The sequence below is a fragment of the Apteryx rowi genome, unplaced genomic scaffold (genome assembly GCF_003343035.1).
Source record: "Apteryx rowi isolate R43461 unplaced genomic scaffold, aptRow1 scaffold_73, whole genome shotgun sequence".
In the NCBI taxonomy this organism is placed as follows: domain Eukaryota; kingdom Metazoa; phylum Chordata; class Aves; order Apterygiformes; family Apterygidae; genus Apteryx; species Apteryx rowi.
The window spans coordinates 308,640-322,847 of record NW_020451016.1 but is presented as its reverse complement, the minus strand read 5'-3'; the positions used below and the strand labels follow the sequence as shown (position 1 = coordinate 322,847).

The following is a 14,208-nucleotide window of genomic DNA, read 5'->3' as shown; positions in this document are numbered from 1 at the left end:
CATCAGATTAAAATAGCTTGTGTGTCATAAACCACCAATATGCAAAGCCTCTGTGTCACTTAAACAGAAGTAGTACCTAATAATGTCACTTAATACAGCTAGGGTCTGTAAATAAGGAACTGCCTTTTGCAAGTCATAGTGATAAAAAGCTGAGATACAAATCCATATCTCAGCAACACCCTGCTGGTAATCAATCACAACACACCACTAATGCTGTGAGACTAGCTGATGTGGGGGAAGTATGTTTACCTTGTGCTAAAATGAGGTTCATGGCGGAGATGGCGTCTCTTCATCCTGTGGTTAACTCTAGAGCTAACATCATTCAGAAGATAATGCATCTTACTGTGTTTGCAGATCAGAGAAGTGGTCTTATGCAGCACTATTAACTCTGAAACAGTCCTTGTCAGCTGCAGTAAGAATACTATATAGGTACTACTATGAATAACATAATGTAAACAGCACAATGTATTAATCTCTGGACAGTACTTAGATTTTGGGTGTAACAGTTAAGACACTGAAGAGTGGTTTGGTATTTAGAAGAGCTCAGTCTATTGGATAGGTCTCTCTAAAATATCCTAAATAGTAATTAAGAAAATAACATACTCAAAACACTAGTCTTTTTTTCCTTTGTCCTTAGTATCTTAATAGCTGGCCTATATTACTGATTCAGTATTTCAGTAATCTAAGTCTTAATAGTTGCTGGCTGGGTGAAAGGAAACTTCCTGCTCTTACCTCTTCCCCTCCTTAGCTCTAGAGTTCTAGATGCTCAAGAAAAAGTTAAGCTGTAGTTTTAAGCAGAAGGTATGTTAAGTGTCTGAGAAAGGAGAACTGATTTGGCATATTTGTTTGATGTGGACATACTCAGTTTGCAAATCCCCCCATATCCAAGTACAGGGAGTTCATGACTAGAGCTAATCTTGCATCTTCTGAGAAATATATTTTGTTTTAACTTTGTTTTGCTTTGTCAAAAGCAAATTATTTCAGGAGAAAAAAAAACACAAAGAATTTTATRCTTCCTCTTCCGTATATTTCCAGGTTTTCTTCTGCTCAAGTCCTCTTTATCCTTGTTCTGTTTTTGATTCTTCAAGAATATATGAGTGGCACCTCTGCCTTGACTCAACAGCATTGGTACTGATCACCATAACTTGTTCTTTTGGGTATTCAGTAGCGAATGTTTTTTATGGAGATTTCTGCATTGTTGTGAAGCATAATATCAGGGAGCAGCAAGGGCAGGCTGCTCTGAAAGGCAAGGCAAGGCAGGGTTGAGTGTGATGGCAAGGCAGGCCAGGGCAACAACCTCATGGACAGCAGCACAGTCCCGCAGTACCCGGACAAGAAGAGTGAGCAGCTCTGCTGGTGGTATTCAGCTTCAGCCAAGAGTCCTGTGGTTGTCAGACAAGTCCATGGTGATGAAGCAGGTCTGAGGTTAAGCGAGGAAGTCATGTTTGGGAGTCAGGGACTGGATCAGTGAGGTACGTTCCCAAGCTTGGGCATGGCTGCAATGTAGCTCAGGCAGGGACCAATGGCAACAGCCTCAGCTTAAATGAAGCCCCTGAGCAAGACCACACTGAGGCCTCTTACAGCTCTTGCTTCCCCACAGTCTGAACCAAGATTAGACAGCTGCACTGTATCAGCTGGCCTTGAGTTCAGGCAGCTAAACTGGGGTCAGGGAGAACGCTGCCCAGGCCCTGCACAGCACTGATTCTTCTGTTCTGTTGGTTCATTCCTCAAGAAAAACTATAAAGAAGTCCTCTTGTTTGTTCAAGGTGAACTTGTTTCAAGAGCACTGATTTCTGAATTGATGGCGCTAGATGCTTTTCCTCCGTGGAATACAATCTTGGCTGTACTGGTCAGATCAATTTGAGCCTTAAGGATTTTCTGATTTCATTATTTCCTCTAGTCCACGTTTAGGAATAACTCTTGGGAAGCCATTTAGGATGGTGCAACCAACTAATCAAGGCCTCACTGAATATTTTGAGCAGAAATTTTAGTCTGCCTATATCATCTTCATCCCTGAATGAAGGACAGATTTCACCTTTTTCCCCCTCTAAAATTAGTTAAGGCCTTCCGACTGCCTTAAGTGATGGAGATGAAAAATGCTAGAAATGATGCAGAGGTGAGACCTCAGATTAAGTTAGCAGACCGTGCAAAGATTCAGGTCACTCCTAATGGAGGTGGCAGAATATACATTTAAGATTCTTTAACCATGCTCAGAGTATCTGTATGCCGTTGTTGCTACCAGGCTTATCAACTAGATCACTCTGTAGGTATGCCTACGTCCAGCTGGGGTTTGGACCATTAGGTGTTTCATCCTTCAGCCTGTACTTTAGGATGACCCTGTTGCATCATCTCTTCAGGAGAAAAAACAGAATGGGATCCTTATTAAGGACTGCTGTGAGAAAAGTCTATGCAAACGAGTAAGTAGGTAGTCCTTGCTGTGCTTGTCATCAGTATTTGTTCCCAGAATATCAATTTTCTGTGAATCAAGGAAGTTAAAAATAGTCTGGACTGATGATTCATGGGAATATTTGAATCCCCCACCCCAGAGTTCCCAAATAGTTAGGAGCTTTGCTTTTGAAAATTTTAATCCACTACAATGGTTCTGAAGTGTTCATACTTTATAAATACTTGTAGGACAAAAACCCTAGATAATTTTTCACTGTTAAAACTAATGTGGTTTTGTTTTCAAAACAGAACAATTTTTTAATGCACAGAAAAAGACTGCAATAAGAAAATATACCTGTTTGTAAAATCTGAACATTATTTTTGCAGACAATAGTTTTTTCTTATAGCTTTTATCAATTTGAAATAAGATACGCTGATGATAACATTTTAAAAAAAGGAGATAGTTTAAAATTTAAATTCAAGGTTGCAGTAGCACAGATTTTTTTTCAAATTAGCTGTATAGCTTTTCAGTCTGATTCAGATCAGGTTATTTAATTAATAGGCCCTTGATATGAATATTAAATGAAAATACTTATAGAGGTAAAACAAACAATGCATGTGTTTGAATTATTATGTAATGCAGTCAGAACTTGATATATTTAACCCAGTCGGAACTTTTTGCAGCAGTCAGAAAGTGATACTCAGAGAAAGCCTGTCTTGTCTTCATTTGACTGGCACAGGTATTTCTGATGTGAAAATTCTGTGATCTTTCCTATAAAGAAGTGAGAGCAGTGATAGAATTTTTTAAGTTCCAAAGTAAGTTATGTAAGGAGTAAGAGAAACTATTGGTACGTGATACACAAAGTTTAGATGGTGCTACAATGGAGGGAGGTAAAGGAGGAGGGGAAAAAAAAAGGCATTCAAATAACCAATGGGTAGACTGACAAATTACTGTAGCAACTTCCCAAAATTACCTTTACCAAAGGAGAACACTTGGCTGATATACTCACAGGATATAGAAAAATGTCTTGCAAATTCAAATCTAAGTTAATATACCCTAGCTTCTTTGTATAAAATTCCCTTGTACCATATGGCTGAACATCATTACCTTCGAAGGTTATGCAATGTTAATATTGGTTAATAATTAATATCAAAACTTAAAAATAGACAAATCTTCAAATGTTACCTCTTTAGAAATTTTCTATTAAAGCAATCAATTACTTATTTTAGAGAATAAATTCATAATATAAAATATTTAGTCATAGTTAATTTATGTATGAATGCTATTAGTGTTTCATTGTCATCTTTCATAGTAATCTGGTCCAGGGTCATAATGCATTGATTTAAATATATGGATTTAACCATACTGAGCTAAGTATGGTATGCTTTATTTGTAAGGAACTTAAACTGTTCAGTAAGTCAAAGGAAAATGATAAACTGTTTGGAAGTACATATGAATTTAAGGTAAACTCATTTTGTTATATTCTTTTTAGAGATACTAAATTCCAGGTAATTCAGCTTTTCAGTGATACTCAGTCAGAAGATGTTGAGGATCTGCTATACTTTGAGTTCTAATGTGGTTTTTACTATTCTGTAGTTTTTTTCCAACACAAAAAGGGGAGAGAAATGTAAAAACTTCTCTTGATTTTGAAAATATTGGGGTCGTTAATGTTGGGTTTTATGTACTAGCAGCTTTTGTCTGAACAATCTTTATGGTAATCCTACAGAAATGGTGCCTAGAGCTACTGGGTGATTAAAGAAGAGTATCTGTTAAGTATTATTCACTCTTGATTCTGAATTAATAAATAAAGGATTAAGGGATAGTTATATAAGACTTTTAAATATAGAGTGATAAAATACAACTCTTGCATTTCTAGGATGTATGTTTTATGCTACCTAGATTCAATTTACTTAAATAAGGCAATTTAATCAGTATTTAGTAAATTTGTCATTTGATATTGTAGGTTCTTTCATCATATTTCACTTTAATCAAGAAGGGTAACACCTGTGGTTTATTCACAAAAGCTTCTTTTGTTAAGCGAACACCCGGAGGCCATGAAGCAATTACATTTGTTGCTTGTACCGAAGTAGGAGGCACTTAAATAGACCTTAGTAGGGATAGATGAGAACTTGCAGACTTTATTCTTTTGTCCAGCGCTGAGATTAGTTCTTATCATAGCTCAAGAAGGAAGCCTCTGAACTGAAAAGAAAAGATGGGAATGATTTAAAGTTCTTCTTAAGTTTAAAACTTTGATATTGCTGGAGGTGATGTGAATACCTTTGACTTTACGAAAGTTCAGCCTTCACCCGTTCCCAGCTGATTGTACCTGTTGATGTTCTTTGACACACACAGACTGCTTAGAATTCCAAAAGGAGAGATTGTAAGAGATTTGTGTTTATAGTGCTCCACTTTATCAAAAATCTCTTTCTCTCCATCTTCAGTACCCCCCCAAAAAAATCCACAAAACAAAACAAAGCAAAAAAACCCACAGAACACATAACCCCAAACCATCTAAATGAAATTTTTTTGAGACAGGTTATTTTATCTGTTAATCTTATTTGTAGTAATATATTTGTTTACTAGTATCCCAGTGAACGCAATACAGGCATCTCAGGTTTTGAAGTCATCGAGATTACTCAGTTTGGTGTCATGTAAAAAGAACGGAAGAATATAATTTTTTTTTTAGCAATTCTCCTCCCCCTTTATCTAAAATAATGTTTTATGCTAGTAAGCATGCATCAAAGACCTTGTTTGTACTTCAGTTTTGCCAGTTTAACTATACCAGCACAAGGAAATGACAACAGCCTTGCAAATTTAGCCACTTTGTAGCAGTGAAAGGTGCTTATTTCATTGAGCTGAAATGGAAAAAGCTACTGATGTAGCTCTGTTGTTTGGCGGGATAAGCTCGCTCTTCTGGTGTATCTGCTCCTGTGCTAGAGCCTTCACAGCCTTGGAAGGGAGAAGGGGGAAGAGTCAGGTGCCTAATCAGTGTCCTGTATTCTCATACATATAACCTGCACCTTGGATAACCCCTTCTCCCTTAGAACTGCTGTTCCTTGAAAATAAATCCTCGGATAATCTGCACAAAACCAGAAGCACAGTAGTTACTGAGGTAAAGGGAATAGTCTGTAGAAGATCAGAGGCAGGGTGTTACTGAAAGAACCTGCACTGCTATGGAACTGCTGTTTTTTCACGTGACCCACAAGTTATGTGAAAGTGTAGTCGTTAGGCTTTTAAGACTTTCATGTCTTAGTTCTGATGTATCTATAAGGAAGAACTAAAATACTGCCCAGCTAAGTTGAATGTGTTTGGCACTCTTGTCAGTATTTTTTWAAAAAAATTACTGTATTCACAGTCTTGCTTTTTGTAGTATAATGGTAATAGTGATTTTGGTTGTGCTTCTTAGATACAATTAATTTTGTCTTAATCACTGGTAGATAGCAAAATGCAGCAGTGTGAATTGCCAGGCAAGTGGCTTTCCCATTGCTTTTTTCTTGGCACTAACAGCCTGTTGGTGTATAAGTAATAGTCCTACTAAAAATGTAAATCTTCAAAAAGATTAGTTTTCTTTTGGTTAAAAACATATCTTGTTTACAGCTATTGTGTTTACATAGCTTTGAGGAGTTGCAGACTTGGGTCTTGATTCTGCAAAGGTTGAGGCAGAGATTTACCTTTATGCAATGTGAGTAATCCCACTGAAATAAGTGATGTGGTCTAGAAATAGCTTGGTGCATAAACCCTTGAAGGATTCTGGCTTTAGCCTTTATTTCAAAGGGGTGTAAACAGCTTTGCGCTTTTTTTTATGATTATGGCCTGTCACCAGTATTTGGTTTTACATTTTCATGTAATTCATGTGATTTTAGTGCTTGTCTTAATTCTAGGTTGTAGTGAAGTGCCTAGATGATGGACAGGCACCATACAAAGGTATTATACTGTATTATCTCTAGATGAATCATACACTGTGACAGTACTCTTAAAGACAAATTTAGAGGTGTAGGGTCCTGTCATACTTTCCACAGGGAACTATGAAAGTTACCATATGTAGTGAATTTTGGGATGTAAGAATATTCTTTACTGGGGATATTCTACCTAGAATGCAAACTATGAACATCTTGTTTAGCCAGTGTAGTAGAAATAGTGATATGCCACAGCTGGCAACTTTTTTTTTTTCTTTTTTGGAGCATAGTAGATGGGAAGGTCTAGAAGTGTTTAGCTATATCTATGCTATGAGTGGGTCCTCATCTCACGTAGTAGCAGCTGAGCTTTGTGTTCTGCCCATGAATTGGGGAAAGTGAAAGAGCACGACAACCAGCAAAGTAGAATAGGAGCTGGTAGTGTCCTGGGCATGAAATAGTAGCATAGTGCAAGGAGTGGAGCTCTTCTAGAAATGTGAAATGCAAATGTGGGATTTGCCTTTTTATGTCATTAAAAATCTTCCTGTCATAGTAATTCATGTTTCTCCTCCTTGTATAGTTGTTGGGAAAGTCCTTCAAAATGACAGCAGTTTGGTGTGTGATTTGTAATTTTGGAAGATGTTGGATAGGAGACTTTACAGCAGAAAGGTCAGAATGCTGCTTTGCACCTGCTGTGCAAACCTGCACCTGAATATGCCCCTGAAAAGCAAACTCTGTAAGGAGATACAGACATAGTGAATGTGCATAACTAGAGATGAGTATCCAACTAACATAAYGGTTTCTGCTGGATGTTTCAAATAGGCTGTATATTGCAGAATTTTTGAGGGAAAATAGCAATGTCATTACATTCTCAAATGGAGACCTATCAAAAATATCTGCCCACACATGCTAGGGTTATACATTCTACACAGGTCATTTGATTCTGGATAGAAATCTTATTTTGTTTTTTTGGTTTCTTTTAACTAACTTCTGGTTGGTTATTTTGCTTGTGAAGCTGCTTGAGTGGAGATTCTTTTTCCTTTTATGTAAATTAGCCTTTTAATTAAAAAGTGGCTGATGATGCTAGCTATACAGTCCTGGACTTAATTTTACTCACACATTGCTACTAGATGATTTGTAGTAAATTTATGCTTGGGGGTGAAGATTATTATGTATTCCTTTACAGTTCAGTAAAATAATTTAAATGTTATGCTTATGCTGCTATAGTGAAATCTTACTGCTCTTTAATTGGATTGTAGCATATTTTTTAATAAGGTCTATGCACATACTAATTTTTCATGATTATGCTGAATCTCTTTCCAATGTCAAGGCTGGATAGGTAGCAGCAACACTGTTTCACTGTAATGATAAAATATCTTCTCTGAAGTGCATGTTAAAGATAGATCTAAATGTGGTTTTCTTATATCTGAGGGTGACAGAGGCTTCATATCTTCCATTACCTCTGACATGAAGAAAGTGGTATTATGAACATAGAACATCTGGAAAGCATGGCAGGTTGAAACTTTTAATTAATCATTACTGTTAGTCTTGGTTTACAACTAGTGCATAAAAACAGGATTGTAGTTATGCGCGTATTTGAGGGGTACCGAATTATTTTGGAGCTACTTATCCCAGATATGAGGAAGAAAAGAGACCTAAGTGTCTGCTCCATTATCCCAAGGAAGAAGTCTGCCAGCCTGCAACTTGGTGTTTACTAGCTGGAAAGTGGCCGTTATGCCCTGCTGACATGGGCTGGACTCCTGCAGTCTACTAAATAACGGATAAGCCAACCAAACCTTTCCTGCTCCAAGACTGATACTATGAGGAGGGTAAAAATCATCCAGCCTAAACCTGGTCTTCCTAGAGAAAACTCCTTCCATGCATGTGCCACCAATCTGATAAGCCTACGAAATCACACAGGTGGCAGACCAGCTGAATCTGGAATTGCTCTATTGATGGATTTGGAGAATAAGAAGGAACTTAATGAAACTAACAGGAGATGTGCTTAAAACGCCAAGAAGGGTACTACTTTACACAGCAGTAGGTAAACTTCTGGGACTTGCTGCCACAGCAGATGGGGAGAGAGGGAGACAATATCAACAGGTTTAAGGAGAGTTTAGATATATTCATGGTCAACAGCTCCATAAATAGATTCTAAAATGACTAGGCAGAGATGTACCCTCTAAAATGATTAACGCAGCATGCAGGATGCTAGGGGAATGGCTGAGAGAAGGGGGCCGGGCTTACGTGCTTCTGTGAGTAGCATCTCCTTTTGCCACCCTTAGAGACAGCATATTGGTTTAGATGGACCTCATGTCCAGCCCCATAGGGTATTTATTTGTTCTTAATCCACAGTTTATACATTTGTCACAGCTCAACAGAGTGACCGGTGGGTAGCTTGCTATCCTCTGATTCTGGTCTGGTAACAGACAGGCAGGAACGTGACTAAGCAAGAGCCTAAAAAGGCTCATTTAAAGACCAGATTGCCAGTAAGTGTCACCTGGCCAGAGACCTCTATGCACAAACAACTATTGTTCAAGTGTGTTTTTCTCAGGGATGAAACTAGTTTCACAGTGAGTGGTTGGATTGTTTTTCTTCCTCAAACWTTTATCTGGAGGACCTGGTTTTATTCTTAATGCTTTACATACAGACTTTACTAGAGCAGCTCTCAGTGGTATTTTTTCTGTTTAGYCCATTACCCTAGAATTGTGTATTGTATTAATAAGCCTGTGTGGTTTGTTTCTAAAACATAAATGTTTATACTGCTCAAACTCGGAGTTCCTTTTGAAATAGGGAATTTTTTGTTTTGTTTTGTTATTGTGTCTGATAAATTAAAGATTAACTGTCCATGAAGGAAAATAAATACTAGTTTATGTTTCTGTATTTTTTTGCTCTGAATTCTGGGCATAGTAAAGTTTCAACTACATAACTCTTTCTGGAAAATGTACATTACCTTAAAGCCCATGCTAAATATTACCTAGGTTGAGAATATGTTGCTACAATTTCAGCCTGATTTAAAATTTTAGAAACAAAAAGAGATTGGAAAAAAAAATTAATACTGGTAATTTGTAAGAGGTTATCTGAATCTGAAATATATATATATTTTTAAATACCCAAGCAGTTTTATGTACTGCAAGCAGAAAGCTTAGTTTAAGATATATAGTAGTGGCTATATGTATGAAATAAGAGTACAGAGCTTTCATACGTGAAACTTAGGTAACTAATACAGCTATCTTGCTATTTCTCATCTTGTCATTGAGCCAGTCAGTGAATGCCATGAAGCTATGGTATGTAATATAGTTAATGTGTAAAATATATAGGCAGTGAAATGTCTTTGTCATAGAGTATAAGGTCACCATCATTAATTTTCAAATTATAAAATGGGATTTGCTATTTTGTGATCATCATTACTGCAATATAATGTGTTGTGGATTGTGCCTGCGCATAGAATGAACTGTGATCTTAATTAGAACTTTGACAAGCCCACTCCGATAAAATGATGAGATTATTCGTAATTGATGTCACAATCAATTACCAGTTAGTTCATCATGAATCTACTAACAGGTCTAGCCTTGGTGCTGGCCCCAGGATGTTGATGAGTGTGTGGCTGCCCTGTTCATGCTGTTACTGCGACAGGAGGGCAGATTTTCAGTCAAMATCCTAATGACCTCTTTTGAAGTCTATTAAATTAATGACCCTGTCACATTGGCCTAACCTCTTACATCTTCATTTTGGTTTTTTGTTGCAAACCATTGTTTTTTGAGCACATGACAGAACAGATACTTTGGAACACTTCCTCTCGTCCCTCCCAATCTGGCCCTGTGTTTGTGTTAGAGTCTATAAAATATTAGTTCATTTTATATTAATGAAATATAAAATGCAGAAATTACAAAATACATCTTAAGGCAAATGATCCTTAATTTCCCTTACAGAAATGCAATTCTATTTTCTCTTTACATTTCTATTTGATGTTGCTTAATTATAGGTACCTAAAGGACATGTTTGGTTAGAAGGCGATAATCTCAGGAATTCTACAGATTCCAGGTGTTACGGACCTGTTCCTTATGGACTGATAAGAGGACGCATTTGTTTTAAGGTATATTTATAGTATTTGAATATAGTTACATTAATACTTTTGTAATGCCTGGGTGTGAGGCATTAAAACTTACCTCCTTAACAGTCTGACCAAAACAAATGTGAATGAAAGCTTGAGGACACTGGGCACTTGCTGTAATAGGGTGATTCAGCTACGGGGTTTTTGAGGGAGGATTAGTTTTCTTGAAGAGCATTCTTTGAGCATCACTGCCACTTAAATGGAATGAATTATTTTGCAAGGAAATCCAAACCTGATACAAACACACGTGTACACACAGGTTTGTGTGTCCATACTGCCTCCCCCCACCCCCTTACCGCATGAAAAATACATTCCATCCTTAATTTGATTCTTGTCTCTGCAAAATGGTGGAAAAGGACAGTTTTGTATTTCACTGTTGTTCTAATTTGAGAAATATAGTTTGCAATAATGCAAGGAAAAAAAAAAGGAGGAAAAGGTCAGCTTTCTAAGACTTGCATACATAATTTATGGCCTTACTGCTTTTCAAGCTAAATCTGTAAAACACCCCTAACTGTAGAATCAAATCTATACCACCATAATTGTCCTTTACTTCTTAAAAAAATATAYATGCTTGCATTAAAACTGAATTGTATAAATCTGCATGATTCCTTCTCCTTCCGTTTTTTAACCATCCTGTATCTTTATTTCTCACTAAATTACACTTTCATATTCATATCTGCACTATTAATTTAGTCATTTACCAAAAAGAAGACAATTTCCTCTCCATAAAAAGTTTAATATAAGAAATAAGGGGGTTTAATGCTGTAGGCTTATGCACTAGCTTTTAGAAAGCTAGATTTAAAATGCTGCCATTCAGAACAATGAAAAAGGTTTTGAAAACTCTTCTCCATACATTTCAACACAACAGCAAATACATAATTTAGCACAGCTATATTATATGCACAGAGAAGATTAAGTATGCAAAACTGTTAAATTGGAAAGACTTAAAGTTCATTTTTTATGAACACAAACTTAGGACTTTTCAAAAAACCTTGCAACTACTGACCACAATCACTAATTGCTAACTAAACCTGAAATAACATGCCCCCCCCCCCAGCTTTGTTTGACCTCTGTTCTTTATGGATTATTAAAACATTTGCTTTGAGTTCTTCCCTAGTGTGTATTGAGTGCTCCCTGTTTCTTCTTTGTATTGTTTGTCTTACCATGTATACTAGAGCAAAAAAATGATGAATCTAAATTGGTCTATTCTTGTGACCTAATTTTTAACTTGGATTATTAACTGCTAAAATACAAGTAATATACTGACAGCCCTTTTAATAAGAATCTGGTATTAATCATCCAACTGAAAAAAAAAATCTAACATGTGCTCATAAAGGAAAAACTGGTATTTACTACTTTAAGGGGACTGTTACCAGATAATTTATAAATTAATAACCTAGGCATGTGGACAGCCATAATTATTCACAGTATCTCTCCACAGAAATAAACTTGTGTTCAGCTTGTACCCCAACAAAATAGGTGTCTGAGAGACATTAGTGAAGTGACTGACAGGACTGAACTCTAAAGCACACAGTAAACTCTCTAAAATTACCTGTTGAAGAAATACTTTAGGACTCCAGAATATTGTCTATTTTAAAAGATAATAAGCTATCTATTGATACTCATCAAAATTTTTTTAAACAAATTTTATAGCAGTTGTTTTATGATGATGCGTATGACAGTGATTATTAACATTTTAATAAGATTTAAGTATATGGTACCTAACAAAAGCAAAAAATATTTTACTCTTCAAAAGCACTTATAGTTTGGGTTATTTATGGTGATTCATCAGAATACATTGATCTTGCTATTGTATGTTCCTTCTGACATTACAGTGAAAGGCAGCAGAATACCCATGTGGTAGCTAATTAGTAGACCATTGGCCAAAACCTTATACATGCTTTTTAATGTAGTTTCTTCTGCTAGAGGTTTTGCCTTTCTTCAGTGAAAAATCTCTTACTACCTTAAGAATAGGAGCTTACTTGGCTTCATCTTACAGTGGCTTTTGAAGAAACAGATGCAATAATACCTTTGAATATTAAATTACCTTTTTAGTAAAGGATGCAAAAAACCTCTGCTAGCAGGAATGTTGCCACTCTAATTGGGAAGTAATGGTTTTCAACAGAAGAGCAAGCTTATACCAAGTTTGTTTAGGCAACCTATTCTTGGCAAAAAAGAAATGTTCTCTCTGCAGCTTATCTGTGAAGTTCAGACCTAAGAGACTCGGGCAATGTTGGTGTACCATTTTTTTTAACTGATAAAGTAGTGACAACTTGATTATTTTTGCCCCTTTTCTTCCCTGCTGGCATATCAGCTGCTACTCTGAGGAACAAGTTTATTCTGTAAAAAGGCCACTGAAATCAAAGTAGCCATAGATGCATTAAAATGCTTCCATTAAGGGGACTCCCACTTTGACAGTACTCATGCTTCATGCTGTCCTAGATAAGATGTCCGATACATTCCCTGGACATAGGCTTCAAGTCAAAAATAAAGCTGCAGAGTATCTTCAAAAGAGCTAGTTAGCCCCTTTTATCCCCCATCCATCAGATCAAATCTACATAGGCAAGATGAAGAGGGCAAGGGGAAAGAGCCACTAATTGGACTAGCCAGTTTGAACCAACAAGTCAGACTCAACTTCTGTCATAACTTTAAAAGACTTGAATTATTATACACAGTGGCATGTCTTTGTTTCACATAGAATGCTTGTTTTCTCTCCCTTCCAACCATAAGTATTATTTCTTGGATTCTTTCATGTATGCAGACTGGATAAAACATCATTTTTATTTTAAATCTACCAGTAAAACTACTCTGATGCCTTTGAAACCAAATAGTCAAAACAGAATTTACAACAAATGTTGTTATTTTTACTGAAATAAAGTCAAATTGCAATACATGTGTTTCAAGCTGCCTCAAGTAAGATTTGTGCAGTAGTGAATGGCCTAAGAAACTCTTCCAGGCTACTTGTATCAGCCTGTAACATGGGACATTCCTGTTCTCCTTTTTCACTCATGGTTGCCTTTGAGACCAAAGAAAAGACTTGACACCCAGCATCGACCCTCTCTGGAGAACCTTGAATTCTGTAACTTTACTTCTAGCCAAGATCACAGGTATCCTTCTGTTATTGTACCATATAGCTACGTACTTCTGTGGAACTTCAGATAGCTCAGTGGCTAATAAAGATAGAGAGACCAGACTCTTATCTCTGTGTATTTATGTACATCCGCAGGTGTCCCTCATGCTCTCCTCTAACCGCACRTGCCAAAAAAGATAAGTATTTTCAAAGATATTTAAGCAACAGGGCTTTGGGGCTTTTTCAGATCTGCAGAACTTGAGGTCCTGGGGATCACTCACCCTTCCAGCTTCCTGCAGGGCCAGATACTGATGGCAACTTACCACAGCGCTGCAAGGGGCCTGAAGGGGGAGGCAAGACTAGAGTGCTTCTAGCAGTGCATTGTCCCAATCTAGCATAACTTAATGCTAAGTCTTGTTACTGCATCTCCCATCCTTAAGAACTGCCTCGGCCTGTCATTGGCTTCACTACAGGGGATAAATCATGGAGACTGAAATACCAAATCCTGGCACTGTGCTTCTGCTTTCAAGCTGAGGAAATTGCTTTTGCACTCCACACACAACACAGCAAAGGCTCCTACTATGCTGCGGCTGTTCTATGAACTCTGTGGAAGAGGAGTTTGCTGTTCCTGGAAGGTGACTCTATACCTTCCTTAAGACCAAATTCTAAGAAAAAAAAATGAGTAAGAGATACATTCTAACAAATTCTTTGGGAACAAACCTTTCTCTGTCTAGCTCTCCATCTT

At 37.0% G+C, this 14,208-nt stretch overlaps 1 protein-coding gene across 8 annotated transcripts in view; it reads left to right on the top strand.

Annotated features, from left to right (window-relative positions):
* Positions 1-14,208, top strand: part of IMMP1L (inner mitochondrial membrane peptidase subunit 1) — a 51,883-nt gene that overhangs the window by 21,402 nt on the left and 16,273 nt on the right. For 3 of the 8 annotated variants that reach the window (XR_003257031.1, XR_003257030.1, XM_026087702.1), the window contains exon 8: positions 10,265-10,375. Coding sequence is in view for 3 of the 8 variants with exons in the window: in XM_026087702.1 (XP_025943487.1) it covers positions 10,265-10,375 (111 nt within the window). In the remaining 5 variants the exon portion in view is untranslated. The other 5 variants (XR_003257033.1, XR_003257032.1, XR_003257034.1 and 2 more) reach the window with 5 other exon arrangements.